This window comes from Spermophilus citellus, assembly GCF_964194105.1.
Source record: "Spermophilus citellus genome assembly, chromosome: 2".
Lineage (NCBI taxonomy): Eukaryota > Metazoa > Chordata > Mammalia > Rodentia > Sciuridae > Spermophilus > Spermophilus citellus.
In genome coordinates this window covers 54966275-54992738 of record NC_138183.1, presented here as the reverse complement: position 1 = coordinate 54992738, position 26464 = coordinate 54966275, and the positions used below count along the sequence as shown (strand labels likewise).

The 26464-nt window shown below is 37.7% G+C and overlaps 1 protein-coding gene across 10 annotated transcripts in view; it reads right to left on the bottom strand.

Moving 5' to 3' along the window:
- BNC2 (basonuclin zinc finger protein 2) overlaps positions 1–26464 on the bottom strand; it is a 415572-nt gene that overhangs the window by 245775 nt on the left and 143333 nt on the right. For 6 of the 10 annotated variants that reach the window (XM_081282134.1, XM_081282139.1, XM_081282132.1 and 3 more), the window contains one exon: positions 116–199. The exons of 2 other annotated variants lie outside the window; for them this stretch is intronic. In XM_081282134.1, the coding sequence (XP_081138260.1) occupies positions 116–199 (84 nt within the window). Of the gene's footprint in view, positions 1–115; positions 200–16330; positions 16657–26464 lie in introns of those variants that run through there. 2 more of the 10 variants (XM_081282141.1, XM_081282133.1) reach the window with 2 other exon arrangements.

Genomic DNA, 26464 nt, shown 5'->3' with positions numbered 1-26464 from the left:
TTTACACCTTTCAAGAGTTGTCTTGTCCTAATAACATTGACAACACCAGTATAGCCTTCAGGGATCACTGTTTCTGTCATACCACCCCCAGCTGATAAAACAGTAAGACTCCAACCTGGACTTCCAGCCTCTGGTCTGGCTCCTCCAGGTCTGGGCAGAAGTCTGCACCCAGCACTCTGCCAGCACATGCCAGTGGAACCTAGGGGAATACGGCTGGGTTAGATGCTGGGTATGGAGGCTGCTAAGAACAGCAAACAGTTACACTTAACCCAGGCAGAAGCAAGGTCATCCCAACTGCAGGTCTGAAACAGACTTATTGGCCTGACCTGTTTGCCACTTGGTATGCTGAATATATTGCAAATATTACACAACCTGCTTTATTAACTACAATAAGGTAAATTCCAAGAAGAAAAGATCCACATAAATTTTCCCCCTTATATTCATATCAAGTTGCACAATGTAGACATTTATTAAGTATCTATGGACAGGAATAAGGAAGTTTAAGGCAAAAGGGAAGTGAGTGAAGAGAAAAGGCTGAAACAATCTCTACACACTGGTGACTTAATTTTTTCTTTCTGTGTCTAATATTCTTATGTGAGAATTAAGTAAAGGCATTCTGTGATGCCTAAAGTCTCTTTCTACTCTTAAAATACCTGATAAATATGCTTTTCCTACTCCAGCTATCGGTGAGCACAGACAGGCTTTATCTATCAATATTATTTACTTCTTAACATACTTAATACCTTAAGTTTAAAAACCTTGATTTGTAAGTATATTCTAATAAAAATGATAACATTTATAATCTCATGGATATTTCCCAATTCTAGAATTCTCTACTGAAAGTCACGAAGATCCCTTCAAAATTATGTTATCTATTTAAATTAGTCAGTATTGGGCTGGGGACATAGCTCAAGTGGTAATGCGCTCGCCTGGCATGCACGGGGCGCTGGATTCTATCCTCAGTGCCACATAAAAATAAAATAAAGATGTTGTGTCTACCGAAAAAACTAAAAATAAATATTTTTAAAAATTCTCTCTCTCTCTCTAAAAAAAAATTAGTATCATCTTTAAATATTGCCTACTATCACTTATTTCACATCAGAGTATAAGAAAAAAAGATTTAGATTCCATCTAAACCAATATTCTGTTTTTGTTTTTTTTAATTGTCTCTTCAGAGGCTGGGATGTAGCTCAGCAGTAGAGTACTTGCCTAGCAAGTAAAAGGTCTTGAGTTCAATCCCCAGCACTGCAAATAAAATAAAAAATTTTCTCTAATTGCTACTTATTATTTACAAACACATGCTACCTTGAATAATCACATATTGACCTCTATGTACCAGAATCTCCTGTATCAACTAAGCCTCATCTCACCTTTATCTTCTTTCCCTATCAAAGCACTCCTTTGGTGTTTGGTTTGTTTAATTCCAATTAAGATCATCTGTGCTAATCAATTTTCTTTGTTCAGAGATCTGTTTTTAGCCAAACACTGCCTTCAGTGGTTCCTTCTTTCTTTTGACTCAAATCAGTTTACTACTTAAAACTTAAATAATTTTCAGTTTGCACTAGTGAATATCACTAATAAAAAAGGCACACAGTCAACTCTATGAATCTTTTTAAGGCTAACGCTCTCCTTCCTTTAAAGTCTCTCATTCTGTCTCTGCCCATAAAGTAAAAAGGATAGAATATCATCTGTCTTTGCAGTTAATAATCACCCTACCCACAAGTTCCACCAGTAGAGTCCCATGTGCCAGGCACCACATGGGCACCTTACACATAGACTAAAACTCCCTCCGCATCAATTATTGTAGAGATATTAGCATTACATGCAAAAACTGAGGCTTAGCGGACATAAGTAACTCAGAGTTACAAGCTATTAAGTGGCAAAGCTCAGATTCAAATTTAAAAGAAATGAGAAGGAAATGAAAAATTAAGAATTAAAAAAATGATTTTTAAAACCATGTAATCACATTTAGTGACATCTATTCTAGAGGCATTTGAGATGTTTCATATGAATGACATAACAAAAAAGATACAGGAAACAAAGCAGGTGTTAACAGAAATCAAGACCTGCTACTTGCTCTTAGGTGTGAGAAAACATAAGCAAAGTAAAAGGGAATTTATCCTCTAAATTGAGGAATGAGAGAAACTGGACATAAAGAAGGGTAGAGACATTTGGAATTTGTGTTGTGTCACACACAGAAATACTGCTGATTCCACCCCCTGGTTGACATATGGAGGGGCACTAATGAGTTCTGCATCAGTAACTCTCCCTAGGGGGCAATAGAAGGAAAGGGGAGAAAAAAATCAATCTTAGAATATTCTGCATCAAAATGAACCCCCCAAAAAACTTCCTATAAAACCTTGACAAATGTAACTACTTAACTGACTGAAGCAGATTCCATAGTCAGAATGTATATATTGCAAATTGTATGTAAACAATAATTTCACAAACATAAAACAAATTTCTACTTACCTTAATAGTACTCGACCATGTCATAAATACTAAGTCTCTAGTTCCTTTTTATCCTCAGTCACTGAATACACTTTATAAACACTCTCAGGAGGGAAAGAAAGTTAAACAATTACATTCAATTACAACCTCAGACACTTAGAAATACAGTTTCTGAAAGAAAACAAAAAGGTCTGTGAATAAGTCAGGGAGGAAACAGTGGCAAGCTACCAGTATGTTCCAACAATCCTAATCACAAAAGGAACTAGTGGGGAAGTGGGTGGCACTTTCAAACTTGGACTCATAGAATTTCTGAGCAGGATAAAAAAAAAAATGGATAAGGATCCATAAAAGTAACCCCTTAAATTTTAGAGATTAGGAAACTGAGATTCAAACCAAAACCACACTGTTCCATAACAGGTTATGGTCTAAGGATACCTGACCACTCCACCGTAACCAGTGTCCTCAATTATCAGACAGGGGGGTTTCTAAAAGGGGAAAGGCAATTCATCAAAACTTAGCAAAGAAAATACAAAAGATATGAAGGCTGATAACACAATTAGTTATAATTTGGCCCATCTCATTCTGCCTTTTGATTTAGAAAACCTCAGAAGTTAGCCAGCAACCCAAAGGCAATCAAAAAACGCTAAGAGAAACAGCAGACATAAATTCTCTAACTCCTTATTATTCTGTTGTAAATTAAGATAATAAAACATGGTGTGTACATAATCACTGTTTGGAATATAATCTTAAACTGATTGAGGTGGGGGGCATTTTAACTTTCCTCTGTGCTAGGCTAGTAGTAACTGTCTGTTTCAATGCCAAGCAACTACAGTGATTTTTACAAAATGTTCACAGTGATTAAGACTTTGGAGACTTTTTTTTATTCTTTTTTTTGCATCTTTGTATATTTTGCTTTTGGGGTAATTAAAAAAACATTTAAGTTAAAAACAAAGAAAAACACTGAACTAATCAGCTTAATATTTTTAAACATTATGCCAAGGAGTTTAATTATGGGATGAAAACTGTCTCAAACTGATAAAAATCACTTCTGCTGGTGCTGTGACAGGAAGAGAGAGGCCTCTAAAGGGACCCGGTGGAATCCCCAGGGCCAGCTGAATCTGAGTGCCTATCTGTACTCCTGTATATACCTCAAAGGAATCATGGTGTGTGAGAGAGCTATTTACAACTTACTTTGTGTATAATCAGCAGAAACAAAAGATATGACAACAAGCATAAAGGCCTCTCTCTCTCTCTCTCTCTCCCCTCTCAGGAGAATTCCACAAGGGAGGGCCAGTGGGCATTCACTTCAATGTCAAAAGGGCTTCCAGAAAACACATTTTCTGTAGGGCAGGGAGGAAATGTGGCAGGCTTCCTACCTACACACACAGACACACACACACACACACACACACACACAGTCTTTGTTTACTGAGATCACATATAAAAACTGTTAGCCGCTAGACTTTTGAAGGCAGGAAAATTGCAAATAGGAGCTACAGTTCAAGATATTTAAAGGTGAACCAAAGTGGAAAGTGAGTGGAACCAAGGGGACAAAGGAGGAAAGAGAAACAGAAATGATAGCTTAGGGAAAGAAATACCAAAAAGGGGGCCTCCAGAGCCAGGAATGCTTCTTGCACTCACGGTCCCATTTGAAATTTAATTTTACTTTTAAATGTTAAACATTCAGGTAGGTTTTTTGCCTAATAGGCACTATGAAAGTCACAGCCTAAATAAACAAACTAACTTCCATGTTAGCTCAAGTCTTTTCAGTTAAGCTGGCCACAAGCCCAGATCAGTTCTGAAGTACTATGCATGTTTTGGTGGATTCAGTCTAGCAATGTTGAGGGGATAAGGGAAACAATCAGAAGAACTTAGAAAAGAATGGATACACGAAATTGGTTTAAAAAAAAAACAGAAAGGAGGAAAGAAACAGAAAAAAAATGTCCCCCTTCAAGAGCTCAGGGACATGGCTAGGCACAAGAACTATCTGTCACATTCCAAGCACTGATGGAACTTCAGCCCAATTTCAGTGGTTATACAATACCAAGCAGCAAGAGGAAGAACCACTCAGATAACACAAAGAATTCAGGAAGACCATTAAGTGAAATAGACTGGACAATAAGTTCACCAGGGCCCTTGTGAGAAAGAACAGATAAAGAAACAAACAGATCACCCAACACTGTGGAGATGGTGGTGCAGGCAACACCCAATGCTGCAAAAGAAATAAATTTAAAAAATTGAAAATTAGGAAGGTGAGCTCGGTGATTGGGCGTGCAGCTAATTCACGATTTTCTGGTCTAGAAAACATTCCAGGCCTCAGCTTTCTCTACTGGGGAACTCTAGTAAGAGAAAAGAATAAGACCCCAATAGCCAAGTGTACGGAATCTAAAGTGGAAGAATGAAAGCCCTGCTCACAGATCAGAAAGCTATGGGAAAGAAAGAAGAGTGTTTACCCATTTTTCCAATAAGGAATGGGAAGAAATACACTTGCCATTAAGAAGCCTTAGGTGAGGCGGGGTTGTCACAACAGGAACACGATAAGGATTGCAGACATCTTGTAGAAGTGTGGGGGACGGGGACAGCGCCAGAGGGAAACACCAATCCTCTCTGGGATCATCTCAGAACAATGAACTCAGGATCAGGATAAGAGGCTAGAGAAGGAAAAGCTCGCCAGCACTTGATTCCGCTACTCAACAGGTTGACAGACAGGGAAGATGACTTGGGGTGGAGAGGTAGGAGAGGGCACCCTGTCCTCCCAGCAGCTGTGCAATGCAGGTTTACTCTCACTTCCTGGGCAGCCCATCTCCTGAGTGAGCTGCCCAAGAGCAGGCCCTGGGCTCTGTGACAGGAGCAACCTCTGCAGGTATGATTACAGGAGATTTTTACAGCCACAAACAACAACAAAAATACCTTGTTTTTACACTGTAAAATATAGGATAAGAGGTAAAAATCTCTCTTCCCTGGTGACATCCTGAAGAGTCTAATGGACCATGAATAATGACAAAATTACATAGAATCTTTCTTCTAGAGTGCTCAAAGGGCTTTACACATAATATTTATTAATTTCCACATCAGACAAGTGGGGTAGGGGAGAGGTTCCACTGCACTCCTTTTATTTTAAACAAGAAAACTAAAGCCTATCACTAGTCTTCTTCAATATTTGAAAAAATGGATAGGGGGAATGAAGACAGATTCTCTCAAGTAACAACAACAGTAGTATTTACTAGAAAAAAAAAAATCCCTACCATTTGACAGAGTTCAACTTATTTCCTACAATTCAAGTTGTACCTGGGTTTTAGCACTGAAGAAAATGAGAATAAAGACATTTTCACCTGTGCTAGGGAGAGATTTTATATTTAAGAAAGAAAAGTATAGAATTGGATTATTTTTAATTGGTTACAATCATTCTTGCAATTCAGTATTTTGGAAATTGACCATGGTAGGTTATTACTTATTGACATATATATTGTCAAGTTTGACAAAAGACGTGAAATGAAACTTTTAAATATGCTTATACATGTACAGGTTAACTTTCTGCCTTCAACGATCCACTTCAGCCACCCTAAAGACAGGAAAAAGAGCTCTAGCTTTGAAATCAGACCTCTGTTTAAACCCCAGCTGCAACACCTTGTAAAGTGGATCAGTTACCATTCTCAGAGCCTTGTTTCCTTCTATCTATAAAATGGGAATAAATACTACAGGGTAGGCAAGACACAGGTAAAGCACCTAACCAAGCATGCAGTAGGTACGCAGTCCACCAGTAAATGTTCCTTTCCACCACATTCCACAAAAGTGCACTACGACACACCACTCCCATGAGGGCTCTGAAGCTTCAGACAGTGAGTGAGGGAAGGAATTTGGGGAAGGTGGAAGCAAACTTCAAGTGTCAAAGGGAAAATATTAGTAACTGAGGAAACTAAAAAACATACAGAAGGGCTGATTGTCATGTCTTTCTTGGAGGAAGTTGGAAGAAGCATATTTTACTCAACTGTCCCTCAGAACCAACTAAGTCCTTTGCAATTAAAATGAATGGCAATTTTCTGAGATGTCTTTCATGCAAGCAGCTTGGCCTATGAATCTAAAAAGTAAGGAGCTTCTATGGAACATAAGTGAATAAAATCTAAAAAAAACCTAACCCATTGGAGGGTGTGGTCAGCAAATGGATTGACAAGACCAATAGTCCAGGTCGATGGTCCAAAGTACTCCTCGGCCCTTTCAGTGATTATTAAACTTTATCAGCCTGAATGAACTAGAAAACCAGGGGATGGGTGAGAACTCAAAAGGCAAAAGATGATTTCGTTTTGGAAAAGATAACTTTTAAAAACTGAGGAAAAAAGAGCAGGCACCAGGGCATAAAACCCAGATCTCCTCAAAATCTCATTCTATAAAAGAGAGGAAGAAAGCCAGAAAAGAGTTTGGGGGCAAAAGCCAAAATGAACAAGCCACTTAAGGAACACAGAGATGACCAACTTCACGTATGTACAAATAGGAGATGGAGAAGACTGGGCACCGACACTACAGCATTTAAATAAAAAGCACTTGAAAACAATGCAGGTCATCCTGAACTCAGCCACTGGCTGTGCTCCACTCCCTGGCTTTCCACAATGATCAAGAATCAGAATGAATTTATCACTAACAAGAGAAAAGAGACTGCTTTCGAGTAGAGACCATCAAGCCTCTGGATTTTCTATTTATATGTTTGGATGATGAAAATTTTCTACAAAGAAGTTCATGTTGGACGATAATACATACACTTAGCTTTATTTTACTTCATCAGAGGCACAGAAATGGAAATCAAATGTAATCTTTTTTCCCCCTTCCTCCATTTAATAAATACCAAGAAAAGAGTGAATGAAAAATATATGTGAAAAAGCAGAAAGGGGTTTTCTTTTTCTTCGAGAAATATGATAGAAGAATGTGTGTCATGTTTTTAGAAAGCCAAAGAACAAAATAGTACCTCCAAAAATAAAAAAAAAAAACTCAACATCACAAATTACTACTGAACTCCTTACATTAAACCAATTATGATTTTTCAAAAGAGTAAGCAGCATACAAGGTTTAGGAAAAAGAGTACAATGGGCAAGTAGTACCAGATTTAATGTACAACATTTGACTAGAGATGTAAATTCCTCAAAGTAGCCCTGTGCCCCATGTGAAATGAGTTAAACTTACTAGGAAGACTGAGCCCGAAGGCAGGCCACAGGAGGAATCCCGACCACTCTGAACAGGAGAGTCAGGGGAGCCTGTACCCTGCTGCCAAAGCTCGCAATGCAGTGTGCCAAAGATCAAGGAAGCAGCATGGCTTTCTTTGCCTACAAAGCTGGAACACAGATAATGTCAAGAGAAGAAAGAAAATGGGAAAGCACATTCCATCCTGCTGTTCCATACAGTAGAAACTTCCCCAACTTCAACATGAGCCACACTGTATGAGCCACACTCATTTCCCCCTCCAAGCCTGCTGAGGACCCCAGCCTAAAAACAAAACAAAACAAAAAAGGCACAAAAGCATACAAAGTTGATCTCCATGGGATACCCTGGACCCTATCCCAAATACACGGATCTCAACTTGGTTGATCTAGGGAAGAGGAAAAGATAACACCAGACAGGTAAGGAGGAGTGAATGTAAGCCTCTCCAACCAATGACATCTTTGTCATCAAGGTTCTCAGGAAGTGTTGAAGAAATATAGTAAAACGGAGTTTCCTATATTTTCTTGTGACTCATAAAATATGTTATGTTCTTCCAAACTGAATGCTTTACTTGTGAAATATAGTAGCTTTAGAAGCTTTGAGGACACTTTATAAATAATAAAATGCACAGTGAGGCTCTCCTTTTTGATTTGGTGTTAGTTGTCTTACATAAAGATAAAGCAACTTCCGTCACTGACTTAACCTAATATAAGCACTACTATAAAATGCCATTCTCCCCATACGTTCTTGCTTTTAGTGATGTGATGCTCTCCCCAGGTTTCCTCTTTCACCTCCAGGTGAATAGGACTCCCAAATCCTGACCCCTACATGCCTTCTGTGAATTTTGGTCCTGCCCCATCAGGCTCCCACTACATATTCTAGTTGTCTAATTAACATCTCTCTAAACACGCAAAACAAATGGGTTCACTGCCTCCTTTCTTCAGTATGGCTCTCCCCTCACTTTGCTGTGTTGTGCCTTGTTATCACTATAATCTTAGTAACAAGTACTCAGAGCCACACATTATGATAAAAGCCTTTTGCTTATTTTCCAAACCCAATAAATTCTGAAATTTTGCTCTCTGGTCAGATATACACACACACCCCACACACACACACACACACACACACACATACTATCCAGATCATTTCTAATGAGTACATGCTTGAACCTTTGCACTAAACCCTAAGAGATGATCCCAGCTGGATTATTCTGCATTCGTCAACTTGTACTAGATACCACCCCACCAGTTGTCCAACACATTCTCCTAGGTGATGTTTAGAGTTCCCCACAAATTACCAATTGAAGTTCTTTCCAGGCCCTCTACAATCCCAGCCCTAACCTGCCTTTCCAACTTGATCATTTCTTCCTCCTTCATGAAGAGTACTTAGCAGACAGTCTAATTAGATTATTTGATGTCTCTTGCATACTAATATGGGCTTTCCTCATTTGACATAGTTCTCCTGGTGCTTTTTTTTTTTTTTTTGAATACCCTCCCCAGCATTCTACTTTTGAAAATTTCCATATTTCCCAAAAATACTTTTTTTCATGAAATTCCCTGATTCCAAGGCAGAAGGGACCTCCTCCTTCCCATTGCTCTAGTATCCTTAGGGTAAACAGCACTCTACAACCTTGGACTTAAAATACATGATTTTTCTCTCCTTAAGAAACAGGAACTTTTATATTCCCCCCACAGCACCCACCACACTGCTTTACACATATCAGATAGTCAACCAATATACACTAAATAATAAATCTCTGAAAATTCATTGTGGCAGCAGTAGCACAACACTACAAGTGGAGGGATTTTAACTATTTCATTATTTGACCTGATTCTCAACAAACATCCCGGAGGCAGCTAGGGGCCAATAATTCCTGCTTTATAGAAACTGGAGATGCAAAGAGGTTACTATTTATGCACAGAGCAGTCTTCTGAGAATAATTTAACCTGTAAAGGTTCAGTACAAATTCAATGTCACTCTGTTGATCTGGGGTCTATTTCCGCTGAGATGAGTCTTCTCAGAAATGGACTAGTAGGCTGGACTTTCCTCCTACTGGACTTTTCATTCACTTTTCTTCAGGCCATCTCTAAAACCTGGTGATATAAAGCAGTCTTCTGGAGATGGGAAAATGCACACCTCCCTCACAATGCAAGTTGAAGGGGGCTTTCCTTCCCCCACAGGTTGTCAACATATGCTGAAATCTAAAGCCTAGAACAATAAAATACACAGTGGTTTCTACAGCCTCCTAGTTTAAAATTTACTAGACTTCAGCAATAGAAGCAGGTATGAAAACCTCCTTTACTAACCTCTTAAACATAAGTATTGATTGCCATATACCTGGAAATTACACTGCCCTGATATAATAACACATTTCTAAGATACATCAAGTTAGCTTACAACCAACTGAGGATTAATCTCCATCCATAATCAGTTGCTAATTTGTTTCAGCAGGTAAACTCTTGCCTGCCAGCCAACTGCTACCTTGCCACCTACTTTTGTTAATAAAGTTTTACTGAAATAGAGTCAGACCTATTCCTTTACATAGGTAACTTTTTGGATCAATAAAGATAACGTTGAAGAATTACTACAGAAATCATATCCTTTTCTAACATATTTACCACCTGGCCCTTCTCACAAATGCCTGCCAACCCACTTTAACCTATGCAAAATGAGGCTCTTTTCCCAGCAATAACACTTCCAAGAAACCACCATTAGAAAACAAGCATTCAAGATGCAACAGCACATTAAATAAATTATGATACAATGGCACACTAAGAATTCATTAAAATTATTTTTTTTCATTCCTTTTTATTGTGTTTGTTTGCTGGGGATTGAATGCAGGACCTGCCCATGCTAAGCAAGTGCTCTACCACTGAGCTATACCCAGTCCCTATGATAGATATTATATTTATAGACATGGAAAGATTCCTATGATATAGTTGAGTTAAAAAAATAAAGTCACATATAGGAGCTGATGCTGGGACTTAGTGACACAGCACTCTCCTTACATGTGTGAGGGAGTGGGTTCAATCCTCAGCACCACATAAAAATAAAATAAAGGTTTTCTGTCCACCTATAACACACATATATTATATGTGTGTGTATACATTATAAAGCCACATATAAATATAGTATAATCCTTATATGTAACTATTTTATATCCTTGCATTTGTATGATTTTGCCAACAAAGAAAAATAATTAAAAAGATGTGAATAAAATGGTTCCTTAGTGGTGGCCCAAACAACAGTTTTCTCTCTCTGGTTTTCTTAATCAGACCTGCACAAAACATGTATAACTTTTCTATAAAAGTTATACAGACGAGTTTAAAACTATTAAAAATAAAAATTAGTGTGCAAAGTTTAGATTCTGCACTTCTTAAAGTTCTGGGTTTTTCAGAAAGCTAAGAAGGTGTTTTGTTTAGATTTTTGGTTTGGATGGAGGTTTTTTGCTTTTGTTGTTACTGTTTGAGTTTTTTCTTTTTCTTTTGTTTACAGCTCTAAAGCTGACCAAAACTTGAACATCTATAAACTGGCATCCCCACTATACAAGGCAAACCTAAATAATGGATAGAAAAAGTCCCTTCTTCACAAAACCACCCATGGGTTAGAAGGAGGGGGAGAGGTTAACAGAACAGTCCCTTGATGGGAATGTATTAATCCAATCAGTTCCTTGCTTCTGGGTTACCATAAAAAGGTTCATAAAGTACCCAAAAGCCACATAAGATTTTAGAATTATGCTGCTCAGTGACTGATTCTCAGTGAAGAGTAAGAAAGGAGAGATTTCCTCCACCCACACTTTCTTCAGCAGAAGTAAGCTTCTGCAAGATTGGCACAAGTAATATTTAACTAGTAATTGGAAAGGCCAAATATGTACACTGCACAATGCAAGAATTAAGAAACCTGAGCCACAGTTGACCAGCAGATGCTAAGAGAATAGTGCACAAGACTGGCAAACTACAACAGCAGTCGTCAGCAAAAGAAGGTGGAAGTGACAAGGCTCATCTACTCTGCCAGACTTCCTAGGTACCATCTGTAAGTCCCATTTCATGGATGAGATAACTGAGGTTCAAGAAAGATACACAACTTTCCCAAAATCACATAAAGAGCAATTCAATGCAGATATAGCTGACTGATAAGCCTGGATTCTTCTCATGATGCTCACAATTTTATATAATACTTTATTAGATATATAACTTTTAATAAATAATAAATTATATTTTAATAAAGTACTATATAAAATTCTAACATAATTTAGCAGGTAAGAAAAATTGAAATTCCTGGTTTATAATGATTTACAAAATTATCATGTCAATTAATTTGTTTTACAGGCAATTTATTTAAAATAGTGCTTTTGCAACATTATTTTCCCAGTTGATGGATCCATTTTCTCCTGTCCTCCCTTTTTATTCATGTATCTATATGTGATATGTGTATATCTTTCACAGATGTGCTATAACATTACATAAAACTCCAAAAATTTGTTATTATTTTCAAACTTAAGTCAGTATACATTTGTAGAGAAAGATTATGAATTGGGTTTTCTCTACCTTTTTCCAAAGTAAAATTAATTCATTACAATGGATCAGACAAAATTTTTATACCCTGAAAATGAGCATGCAAAAAAGTCATACATTGAAAAAAAAAGCTGATTTTTTTACAATGGTATTAACTCTTATGTTATTTCTTAGATATGTTCTCTTTAAAAGTATACAAATTTGTTTTTCCTGTGAATTCTACATAATAATACCTCTAAGGAAAAGATAAATTAAACTTTATTTCCAGGATGGCAGAACAATTTTTGCTAGGCCTCAGTTCCTGGGGTACAGGGTCATAAGGCTATGGTTTTCTTGTAAGTATCCCATAGATTCCAAGTATAAACATAAAAGATAGAACTCTACAGCTCTCCCCTTTCCATCCAGAGCAGCTCTGATTTTTATCAGTTCTACATATCAGCTTCCTTATAAAATCTAACTTGAAAAGAAGAGAAAAAAAGTGGGTTCAACAACTAAATTTTATTACTTTTGTTTTTTTCTTTTTTAAAGTAGCTAGTGTTTAAGTTACAGATGGATAAAGAAAGCAGCAGGGGAAAAGCAAGGGATTTGGGGTCAACCTTGCTGGATACAAATTTTAGATCTTTATTTCCTTATCTATAAAAAAAAAATCACAAGAGTACCTCCCCTTAGTGCTTTTGTAAGAATGAATAATAAGAAAACACAAGCACCAGACCTAGCACACTATACATATTAAAGTTACCTAACAAAATAATTAGTTATCAATGTTCATTCTGTAACTTTACTAACAGGCCCAAGTAAACACTAAGCCAAATATTTATTTCAGATATTGAGATGCAGTGTGTTCAAATTTGGGGTGGTTAAAAGAAATTAGATGTCTGACAAAGCAACAATACTAATCAAAAAATCATCTATGACAAGCTTAATGTATGGCATGAGAACACATTTATTAATCCAGGGCTAAAATACAATAAAAAAACATATATTATTTTGCTCAACAAATAGTTTCTAAGTCTTTTACTATATTTAAAGCACTGTGTTAAGCCTGAAATGAGAATGATATATTACCCACATATACATGTATGCTGCTTGCTGCTACTTTATTTAATCCTACATAAGTATCAACATTATTAGCTTTAGTAAAATCTTTTTTTTAAGTATAACTTAATTCAAATAACTTGTTTATTCAGAAGGCAGTTTTATCTTAAACACCTGTTTTTTAAAAAATCTTTATTTATTTATTTTTAAGTGGTGCTGAGGATCAGCACGAACTTAGTGCCTCACACATGCGAATCAAGTGCTTTATCCCTGAGCCACAACCCCAACCCCTACTATCATCTTAATTTCATGATTATAAGTGAATTTTCACAAACCTAAGGAGAGGAGAGAATCTCATAAATTCATTTTCAATCTCTACTATCAAGAGCTAATGAGTTTAATACTACAGGAAGCCTTAATTCAAACAAGTGATTAGAACTAATAATACAAAGGTAAACAGGATACAAGAGAATCTGCCAATTTTGCCTCTAGTCTACCTTTAGCCATACCAGGTATCACAGAAATAATATCACAGGTTTTTCATGAAAGAAAACCTGGTGAGAATTTTGCAGAGTGGTAAAAATATACACTAATGGATAACATAAGTACCTATTTATTTATTGTACCAGGGATTGAATCAGGAGCTCTTAACCAGTGAACCACATCTCCAGCCCTTTTATTTTTTATTGTGAGACAGGGTGACCCACTAAGTTGCTTAGGGCCTTGCTAAGTTGCTCAGGCTGGCTTTGAACTTGCAATCTTCCTGCCTCAGCCTCCCAAGCCACTAAGAGTACAGTGTGTACCACTGCACCTGGCACAAGTCTCTTTTAAGAAAAAAAAATTGCCAATGGCCTAATACCTCCTTTCCTATATAGATACATGAAGAAATTTAAACATTTTATTTAAACATCCCCCCCCAGGCCTTCTTCCATTGTTTCTAAAAAGTCAAGCTTCCCCAAGAAAAACACTAGAGAACAAACAGTGCAGCTCAAGGGAGGGGGATAACAACTGACAGAGAGTACTTACTACTTACCGCAGCTTTGTCTCATTTCATCTTTCTGACAAATTCTCAAGTTCAGTGTCCTTTCCCCATTTTAAAATTGGAGAAAATTGGTCTGGGGCATAGCTCAGTGGTATAGCACTTGCCTAGCATGTGGAAGTCCCTAGGTTCAATCTCTAGCATCGCCAAAGAAAGGCCAGGGATAATGAGACTTAGCCAAGATCATAGGACTCATGCATGGCAGCATCAGCATCCGCACTCAGCACGGCAGGATCAGTCTTAACTACCCAGAAAGTCCACAATGTCAACCACTGATGTCCACCACAAGAGGAACAGAAAAATGCTGAAATAGAAGTGTTAATATATTTTTAAGAAAATCTAAGTTTTAGGGAAAAAAAATCCTGAGTCAGCTGAAACTTTCTCATTAGGGAGATGTGATATTGTAGTAATTCTACTCTTTCCCTATTGGGTGATGAAAGGAAACTTAATAAATCAAATTGGAAAGGCTTGAACATGGTAACATCCTTTTCATAATTAAAAAAATAAAAAACCTTCTATGATCAGGACACCCAATTGTATTTTTTGAGAGTTGAAATAAATGACAGTTTTTTTCTTAATTTGTCACTTTAGTTTTTCAACTACTTAGGAAAAAGAATCAACTTCGAAGTTGGTCATGAGCAAAAAGAGAAAGAAGAAAAGAAAAAAGGGCCTAGCACAAAGTAATATTCTAAAATATTACATTTTGAAATTCACTACTACAATTTTAAAACTCACAAAAAGAAAACTCCTATCATCACATCACCAGACCCAATAAAATAAAAAGAGACTTATTTTTGAATGTAAGGAAAAATATCTAGTGAATTCACCTAAAATCTGAAGTGCCAGGTTCACATATAAATCTTGATTTTGCTGTAAAGTTGACTGCTTGTTGGTTTAAGACCTCCCATAAACAAAGTCAATATCTGTTTAAAGAGAAAAAAACACCATACAAAACACCACTAATCAGATTAAACTCGGGAGGTCTATCTTAACAAAATCATCATTTTAGAGGAATACATAAATCCCATACTTAAAACTCTATATAAATAGGGCAACAGACCCACTCACAATTTGTACTATACTCTTGAGTTAAATTTCTGTTATGTTAACTTTAAAATGATAACTTATCAACAGAAAACTATTTTAGTTTAGCAGCTCTATAAGTTTTTCCTCCTAAGTATCTGGCAGTTATCAAAGTATGCACAAACACACACACACACACACACACACACACACACACACAACCACCGTATGTGTGTGTGTCTGTGTGTATTTTTTCTAAAGAAGAAAAATAACACCTCACAAAAATAAAGAAAGCATCAAGATTTGAGAATATAGAAAATAGGCAATTCAAAACTAAAATTCAAACTGTTATGTTATCTTTTTTAAGGTAAACCTAAGAGAATACATGGTTTTGTTCACTGGGGAAAAAGAAAATCAGACACATGAATATTTTAGAAAGGCAGAATGCAAAATCAGAAAGCTGTTCCATACATCCACGTTTTAATCTGTTATAAATTAACTTGAGTCAGATCAAATCATGAAACAATCCAGAGTGTTATATGCAACACACACAATTACAACTGAAGTCAAATCATATATGCCCTCAGTAACTGTAGGCCTGAAACAACTGCAACAGTGAATGAGATGGCTGGGCTTCCCCTGGAGGGACCGGGTGGGGGGCAATCTGCAAAATGGATGTATCTGGGGGGGGAAAAAAAAAAAAACTACAAAGCCTGAAAACATTCTAAAAACCTGAGGATGCTCATGTGGTTTCACAACAAAGTCCCTTTGTAAGATCCTAGGCCCAGATGACTTGCATCTTTAAACCACCTCATTTCCAGAATTCCTGATATTAAATCACACTGGAAACCTCTGGCTGCAATTGAATTAGAATGGCTTGGTTTAGCCTTTCTAAATGCCAAGGAAGGGGGCTGGGGGGAGCACCATACTTAAAGTTTGTTTCCAACTCGGACCTTCTGCATTCCAAAATTGTATCCCTCTGACTAATATAAACCGTTATTATAGAGAAATGGTTTGGGGAAAAAAAAAAAAACAAGCCAGTGAAAAGGAATGAGGGAGTAGTAATGGTAACATACAGTACCATGAGCTGCAGCAGCCTCCCCGTCAGTAGTGCAAGGTTAACAGATCAGTCCTGGCCTTCAGGCAGACAGCAAAACACAGCCCAGGAAGGGGGGACAGGGATGGAGCGGGGAGGGGGCCCTGGTTCAGGCAGTTCACACAGGAAGGCCACTCAGCTCCTTTCGGGCGGGCGCATTCCTCCTCTCTATCTCCCAACCTCTTTGCGTGTGTCTTGTCATATTTTCTTCAGCTGTTAATTGTCCGGATTGGAAGACTTTAAACAGCCACAGTTTAGGAAAAAGCGAAACCCTTCTAAGTGACCATCACAGCAAATCAGCTTCATGCTGGTGGGTAAAATTTTCCAAGGGAAGTGTTCTTCTGATAGTTCCTGAGTCTCTAAGTCACCCCCACCCCCACCCACAGACACACACACACTCCCCTGGAGGGCTAAATGCACTGTGGCAATAAAACATTCATGCGACTTGGAATTTTAACACAATGCCATTTCCCTAGTTTAACCTGAAAGGAATGCACTAGTCACAACAGACTACATCATCCTGCCATTAAACCCTGCCAAGGAACCGCTTTTTTGGCTGTGCTGGGCCAGCTTTGACGGGAAAGGAGTACACAGACCCACACACTGAGCACAGAGGGGCCACCTCTGCTTCCTCAGCCTTATCCAGCAACACCCTGCTCTTGAACGTGACCCCTGACCCCTAGCATTGTGACCAGCTTGTGAGGCATGTGTCACCCTGGAACTTCTGCACAGCCACACACTGCGCAGGCCATTTGCCGCTCCCTCTCAAACAAGCACTTGGGCAGATGCCAAAGTTCTCTCTTATTATTACTGCTACTATTCAAAGTCTTATGTTTAAGTGCAGAGATGCTTTACTCCTTGAGTTGTATGAGGCTGTGTTTCCATGTGGGTTTTTTTTTCCCCCTCTTTGTTTTGGACCTCTTAAAAAAATAAACTTTACATTTGCATTCATAACTAGGTTATGATTACTGACAAGACGGTTTGCTTTGGGAACTACTTACAAAGGTGTCAGTTCTTTCACGATTATGTGACATTTAATTGAAACTTACAAAATGCAAAAACAGAAATAATTCTGCCATTTCCTGAGAACTTAACGGAAAAATTCAAAGGTAATGAATTCCAAAACAGGTACACTTAACCATTTCATATGGCTAAAGTAGTATCCCAAAACAAAGCAACAACATTAAATTTTTAAAAACTGAATTACTGGTTTTATTACTTGCGCAAAGTTCTGCCTTCAAGTAACAAATGGCAAATTAAGAAACAAACATGTGTAAACCACAAAAATATTACAATCACATCAAGTGGCCTAGGGATGGGGCTCAGTGGAACAGTGCTTGCCTAACTATCCAAGAAGCCCTGAGTTCAATCCCCAGCACTGCCAAAAATAAAAACAAAACCATACTGAAAGAGTAAAAATATTAATTTATTAATTTTCTGGATGTGTTTTGTTGGGACTCAAAGTCAGAGCTTCACACATACCAGCAAGTGCTCTACCACTTAGCTACATCTCCATTCTGGAATGTTCTTAAATTGAAATCTGCTCTGATAACCCTTTATACCCAATCACAATAGTATTAATTTTTTAAGCTACCAGAAGCCATAATTTTGCACTACCAAAGCATCCCTTTTTTTGGTTGCCCTCAAGTTCTCACTATTAAAGTCCACTTTCCAGATTTTTCTTTTCCTTTTCTGATCATTCAGTATTATTTTCATGTGAAGCACTTTCACTTTCAACCTTATCCTACTATTTTGTCCCTGTGACTGTAGTCACAAGCAGTCCTAGAAGGCAGCAAGTTTGTCCTTCCTGCAGCCAGGTGAGCTGTGACTATCCCTGCAGAAGGGGGTGTTTGAGCTTTCATCTCATGGAAGTGAGGTCACCTCCATGCAGCAACAAATGAAGAACATTCTACTTCATCTACAAGAATACCCTAAAATACAAAATGACACGATCTCAATGCAACTTAATATGCACATATAAAATAAAACCAAATTGTCGTCTTTAGCACAATTTTTATCTCCTTAGTAGCTGGAATTTGTCTTAAGCCCTAGTTAAAAGACTTTTTTTTTCTTTCTCCTTCCTTTAAGCAGACATTATCATGCCTTGAAAAGTCACTCTAATCCCTTCACATCAGCCAAGCCATGATAACTCTAAAAAGGAGACAGCAATTAATTTTTTACAAAAAGAAGAAATTGTATTTGTTTTGGAAGGATCTACCTAACACCAAAGCAAAGATTATAAAAACCTATGTAAAATATTTCCATTTCAAAATGTAAGTGCCAAAATCAAATTGTCGTTTTAACCTATATGAAACACAATACAGACCTGATTTTTTTCAAGTTATCTGCTTTCTTATCAATGTATATATGCAAATTAATTTTTGATGTTCTTAGTGGAATACCTACTAAAATTGAAGACAGAACCACTTGAAGACGTGAGATTAAAATTACAGAAGATAATGCCTAAATTCAAATAAATAACACCATTCTTTTGATTATGTCAAATTAATCAACACAGTGATCCCAAAGTGTCTGGGACCAAAATCTAAAGAAAGAAATGAGTGAACCTGTATGTGCAGCAGTCAGGCAGCAACCTGATGCATGTCATCAGCAATGCATGTTCTCTGAAGATCTCTGGAATTGGGACACATTACTAAAAGAAGAGATATTTGAACCAGTTTTATAATCTAAATATTCACCACTACAGAACATTGATGCATCACATATTAGATAATCATTCCATGTCAAAAAGACCACAGTGAAAAGTACTCCATATAAACTGTACCACTGTGAACAAGTGGAATCAGAATACAGAAACAGCTAAAGAAGAATAAGTTCACTGAAATTCAAAAAAAGCTGCAAAAAATTAAAAATTTGCAGAAATATCAACTTAATTTGCTGAGTACATAAGAGGCGATCCCATAGATGATAATCACTGGCGATTTCCATTTTCCTTGAAGCAGAAGATCAGTCTACTATGTCAAATAACATTTAGAAATACGGGTTTAAAAGTTCTATAAATTACCTTCCAATTTCTAGAAAGCAAAAATAAGTGAAATTTTTCTGACTGATTTCTATTACAGACAGCACATACATGCAGGTAGAAACACACGTTAATTTCTTCATCTCAGGACTTCTAGAGCCATGGGATTGGCTAAATCAACACACACACACACACACACACACACACACACACATACACCCCACAGAGTTAACAGACTCCAACACCAAGTGAGAGAAAAATCTCAGGGATGAGAAAGGAAAGGAGAATTAGGACATAAGGGGAAAAGAAGGACAAGTAAGAGAGGAGGTAGGGGACCCCACTGAAAGAAATGTAAGTGACAGGAAGGGAGGGGCGAAAACCAGTGAGGAGGAGGCAGGAAGGAGCGAAACAGAAGAGGAGAGAGAGTCAGAAGGGAGAGGAAGAGAGAAAGAAAGGAAGACTGAAGGGGGGAAAAGGGATGGCAGAGGGAGAGAGGAGGAACTGGAGCCCCACAACACAACAGTGGATCAGGCAGCTGGCCAGAGATGCTAATTCAGCGCTTTAACAAATCAATGCCACTTGAAAAGTACAATGCGAGCCCTCACTGGGTAGATGTCAGGGGACTGAGAAAATGCATTCTCAAGTATTTCACATTAAGAGGGAATAATGTGTTAATTTATAACTCTTCACCCTATACACTTGGATTATCTATCTGTGTCAGCGATTTGACTTCTTAAATTTATCAAAAACGCACGCAAAGGGAGACAGCTCCAGCTTCACCACTGGGAGATGGAGGTTTAGGAAAAGCCTGTCCTGAGTAGCGCTGCTGCTCTTCTCCCTCCTATTCGGGCTGAAGTCCTAATGGGGGTGGCAAGGCAAAGTGAGTGCCCAAAGGAAGATCAAGGGAGGAGGGGAACCTGGGTCCACTCAGGAAAGCAACCAAGGAAAGGGGCTCTCTGGGCCAGTGGTTGATTGCATTAGGTACCATCCGTCAAAAGTGTCACAGAAGAGAGGAATAACTTGAATCAGCAACCTGAGCTGCCATCATCAGAATTTACTTTACGGAAACTTACTTAAGTCTCTCAGCACACCAGCGGAAGAGAAGCTGCTGACAATCGGGATTATAATTAAACAGTCCTCTCTCAATGCCATCAGAGTCCCACAGATCGAGCTTATCAGAATGGGAAGGGAAAGACAGTTAAGTTCATTTGGTTTGGTTTTGAGACAGGTGGGAGAGATGTTAAAGAACTGATATTCCATCCTGATGGAATATCAAGAGCCTAATTAGAAGAACTCTTTTTTAAGAAAATCCTACTTTATGAAACAATAAATTTTTGGAATTGTTTCCTAATTATTCCTTAATGTAAATTTTAATATAATGATAGTAGTTTCTAACCTGAGGGGAAGAGAGAGTCTAGTAGTAATTTTTGCTGCCAGAATACATGCATTATCACACTTAAGTTTTCAAAGTATAAGCATTGTCAACATACAAAGGCAAGAGTGTTAACACTTTGGAATAAACAGAAGAGAGTATTCTTCAAGAAAGTGTTTTAAGAGTATATCTTCAAAGACATGAAGAGGAGAAGTGGTTCCATGTTTAAAGAAAAACAAGGACTAGATTGTGAGTGATGGTTCTTGAGTTTTGCTTTAAGATAGCTTAGACTACATTGTACTTGCTACTTGTACAATTCCAACAGAAACAGGCATTCTCTTATTTTGACGACATTCATATGTAAATGAATGCTGATGAATGGAAATGAGATGCTATACATGATGGGCAACATTCAACATTTAGTTGAAAAAAGGAAAAGGCAAAGGTACTTCACTCACTCACTGAAGCTGGAATGCCTTTCCCTTCCACAACTGGGCACAAAAGGAAATGAAAGACACCCATGGACCTCCCTTCCACCAGCTTCTATTGGCTAAATACCATCTTGGGGAGGCACTAATGACAGAAAACAAACGTTCTCTCAATCTTATGCTTTGCCTCTTTCCTATGACATGGTATTACATAGGTCAATTTTTTAAACGAATTATTAATTAGGAACTAAAACTATAAGGAAATAGCCAGAAATTTTATAGCTGCACTGAGCTGAAGCATTGAAATATCCAAAATAGTGTAGTCATTTATGAATGTTTTATTTCTCTCAAAAATTAATGAGGAACTTCCTGGTTCAAGACCACAGAGTATACTATTTTTCATAAAATCTTAGTAAACCAAATACATATTGTGGACAATGTGTTGGCACTGGGGCGGAATCAGATATATGTATGCTTTTCAAGGGCCTCTGTTTATGCCCTCAGAGTAGGATTTGTCCTATTCCCAGGTTTTTTTTTGCATAAATTACCATTCCTGCCTGTACCATCCGCACCACCCCCACATGCACCATCTATTCTTATCATTAAGGTACCATTAATCCCCTTCTTCCCTCCCTCTCCCCCACCACACTCACCTAAGGGGTTAAAAGACTTCAGTACATTTGTGACTTGTCAGTGACATATAATACCCAGGTCCTTCATGCAATCAACTTTTACTTGACATGTATTTGCTCATCACAGGACCCGCATTACTACTGGGAAAATGAAGAAAAACCTAAATTAACACTTGACATTCAATATGGTCAAGTCCTTAATTGGCTGGGCTTCCTGAGAAAGCAATTTTCTATTCCCCAAACTGTTCGTGTGTCATGTGTGGAGTGCAGCTCTTGGCCATCACTGCTGTCCCTCGCTCCCTCTAATGAGAGCAGATGAATTAGTGCTACGTGACACGATTTGAACAAGGCTTCCTCCTCCTCCCCTCCCCCCAATCTTTCTCCTATACCAGTGACAGCTGTGTGGCAAGAGGAAGAAAGAAAGAGAAATGCAAGAGCAAAGAATCCTGTAAAGGATGATCATTTTTTTAAATGAACCTTAAATGTCTTGTTGAAACTCCAGGACAACAGGGTCATTTAATTGTGGAGGTGGGGAAGGGGGTTGTTACAAAGATCAGGGGAATTATCTGGCTATGGTTGATTTGGGTTGTATTAACATCCAGAATGTTTCTTCCATTCCTGGCTCATTGCAGTATTAGATTGCACTGGTCTAATTAAAATGGAATTTACATCCACTTAAAAAGTTTTTTAAAGGTCTGGAGAATGGGTCAACTAGAAAAAAAAAATGAACAGCATGAAGTGATTATTATTCTAAGATAAATATACTTGTGAGTTAAAGAAAAGAAAGTCCTTTCAACCAACATTTGGGTCCTGAAGAGCCTACAACACAAAACTCTATCCCTATCACCTGTTCTCAAATACTGTTCAGTGCCTCAACTCAGGGATAGCCATTCTCTTTTAAGTCGTTTTGTTTGGTTCCCTCTGTTGAATTACTACAACAAAAAATTATTTGATCATTCTATTACTTTAGAGAGAAAGGGAATATATTCTTCTTTAGATGGGCTTGTCTAAAGAAGAAACAACTGAATGGATGCATGAAAGGAAAGCAGGATACATCTGCTGTGAGGTTCAAAGACACTAAAAGACAAATTAAAGGGATTTCCCAGAGTCTTCATTTGGACACCAAAGAAGTAGTTCTAAATGAGTAAATGGCTTACCCAATCTGATTAGGACATACAGAACTAGAGGATGGAAGCATAGGAAACATTTGGGAAAGTAATTAGGCCCAAATATCTGCATAAGTGAAAATAACTAGTGGAAGTCACAGCACCTTACACTTGGGATCTTTTCTCATTTCTATTTAGGAAGCGCCAAGATAAAGACACTACCTGTATACAAGAATTGTATCAAGAGTGCACTGGAGCCACCAAAACCAGCTTAAGCATGCAAATTAAAAACTATGTCAAGTATAGTTCCCCTGTTTCAAGTAACATGATCATTAATTGTTCCTCTATAATACTGAATATAATTTAAGTAGTATTTCAGTAAATAAACTGTGAAATTTGAAGATAGAAAAAGGGTGAAACACACTTTTGGATTATGAGTAAATATGAAAAGAAATGAAGCTTTTAAGTTTTTTTTTCTCCTTAAAAAAGGCAAAAGCATAATCTTAAAGTACTGTGGCACTAACAGAAGACAAACTATTAAAAAAGGAAAATTTTTAAATACCTTGAATTTTCAAACTTATTAGAACATCAGTATTTTCAGACTACAGAAAAACTCGGAAAGATGAGAATAATTTTAAAGTATTTTTACAGAAGCAAAACAATCCAACACACACTCTGCATAGATTATCTCTCCTGTGGCCAAAGCACTGACGTTTCAAGTTATCATTAAGACCCCTTTCAAAAATACACTTGAGACAGCTTTTGAATGGGCATTCCATCAGGTGTTTAAAAGAACTGAATAGACAATTTGGTATTCTGGAAAAGTCGTGCAGTCTAATACATCCAGCTAACTGCTACAGTAGCATTATCATGGCTGAGCAACAAAGGGCAGTGTATTCTGCCAATAGTTTAGGGTGACCTTTGCAATGCTGACTAGTCCGTCAGGTTCCATCTCTGAGACGCAAGGAATAGACAGAAATGGTTTATTAACTGAGGTAGGAATTAAAAACTAGGAGGCTCCAAAAGAAGAAATTTTACATTCAGGAAATGGAGACTTCCTTTCCTTAAGGAGAGAACAAATATCCCAGGAGATCAGTCCATGATCCTCTCCAAATCTTCAGTCCTCTACGGTGAGAAACATCTAAATATCATAACAGCAGCAGCAATTCTACATGTTCTTGATTTCCCCCTCAGCTACATTTTTAATGACTACAATGAAAACCTATCTGGGAATGGGGAGGACAGGATCGATGCCTTGAGCTCCAGGAAGCTGAAAGAAGGTGTTGACACAAACTGTGACCAGCGCCAATTTACTTAGAGGTAGTTTCCAACCAGAGCCAGCAGGATGAATCTACAGCTTTCAAGAGGGCAGCAAAAGTGGGTCAGAGAAACCATTCTGTACTGAACTAAGAAATTTCAAGGGTCACCTGAAGAAAATCTGCCTATGAAAAGGTACTTTTCAATTCAAGAAAGTTAACTGTGACTGTGGCACAATGACATGCTTAAACTTGATATTCTCTTGGGGATGAGCAGGCTTTGAAGCTCATAATAAACCTAAAATGGTTCTGTGGAATGTTAGGGCTTAATGTAGATGGTTGGTGCCACTGTCATGCCTGTACAGAAGTATGTCAACTTGGAAATAACTGCATTCACAGCTCCAGGGTATGTAGAATAGAAGACTTGCTCTTTTATTTATTTATTTATTTATTTTTATTAAGAATTTCACTTTGAACCATAAGAAGAGCTGTGTTACATTTCAACTTGGTTAGCCCAGCTAACACTCAAAAATACTACAGTTTAGAAAGGCCCCAGTGTTTGCCACCCACTTGTCTGTGTTGCCTGTACATTATACCATCCTTAAGCAGTATAAACACAGCCAAGAGAGAATGACCACTTTAAAATAGTCTGGCATGTGGAACAAGAAACCCTTCTCTCAAACACAGGCATAAATATTATTTTTAAAAAATTAATATTATCTCCCAGGTGTATTGTTTCATCCTCCCCTGTCACCACCCCCTTTCTTCAGTGCTCCCCTCCTCTTGTATTAAAGATATTTTATCTAATTCCCAGTTGAAAGGTTTCTGAAAGTGTTAAGTCACAGCTGTGTTGATGCTGAACTTCTTGAAGGTGGTGTTCCAACATCCCTCTGACACACTGACAGATGTTTTGTTAGAAGCTGCACCAGCTCTTGATTTGAAATACCTGCCTTAATAGAATACTACGAAATGTTAATCTCTGGTCTTTTCTCCAGTTCAGCTCTTCTCTGCAGTCCTGGAAGCAAACCAACAGCTTGTTATGTTTACAACAGAGATGGCTTCCTTCTGATTGGGTTTTGACACTGTCCAGTGACAAGACCCTAGACAGAACTGAGGCACACCTAGGTCCCATTTGCAGATCATTTTAACAAGATGTTCTTGTTTCCTGTTCCCACGAAAATCAATAACAGGATGACCTTCAATTTGAAATTCAAACCAATTAATTACCTGTTCTGTTGAAAAAGTTGATATCTGATTTGCCTAGAGAATTTCAATTATGAATAGATTATTTCCTTTAAAGAGCCCCTTCAAAAAATATAGACAGGCATTGAAAACCTCATCTTATACAATATAAATGATGCTTTCTTGAAGCAAGGATAAAATATTGGCCTAGCACGAATTAGTATGGGGAAGTTTTCCCCTTGTGGTCCATCTCCTCCTCGTGACATCATAATCAATTGTCTGGTAAATTATAGCAATCCCGCAAAGATTTGGAGCCAAGAATTCACTGCTTAAAGGTGAGATGAAAAGCTTTTTACAGTTGAATTCAGCTTTCTGTCTATGTCAATTACTTACACAAATCATGGAATTCTTTTCAGGATTTAGAAATCTCCTTTTCTTTCCCCATAACTCTTAAAATCCTTACATTTCCACCTTTATTTAAATCATTTGACTATTTTCATTTTGCCCACACATTTGATTTTTTTTTTCCTTTGGATATGGGTCACAAGGAAAAAAAGCTATACATCAAAACCAGTAAAACCAGAAATATATTTACTAAATCTTTTCTTTTAATTGTGGGGAGGGAAAAAAATGAAGAATTCAGTTCATCTCAGTGGGGAATTCCCAAGATGAATGATCACATGCAATGAAACTATTATCTTCATCCATTAAAATATTATCTAAAACAGAGGTTTCTCTCTGGCAGCCAGTGGGCTGAATACAGCCTGCAGATGAGTTTTGCTTGGACCACACAGTTTTTAAAATATTTGAATAGGTTGCCAAGATTTCAAAATCAAGAGATTTCATATAAAAAATTGGATTTCTGGCTTCTCATTAAAAAGAAGAAGAAGAAGAGCTGGCAACATGAGGCCTGCACTCTCACCTGGCAATGACTGGCTGCAACCAAGGAGCAGCCACCTCACTGTGGTTGAGACGTAGCTTTCTGGTTCACCACGGTCCCCACTAGACCCACTCCACTGGTTTAATTCTCATTACCTCCACATGGCCCTTCTAGGCAACTCTTGATCTTTAAACTTTCATACTACTGCAAAGAGTTTGCAGAATTTGTGGAAGAAAGTAACAAGAGGGTTCTTAAACAGAGATTTAAAAATACATACTTC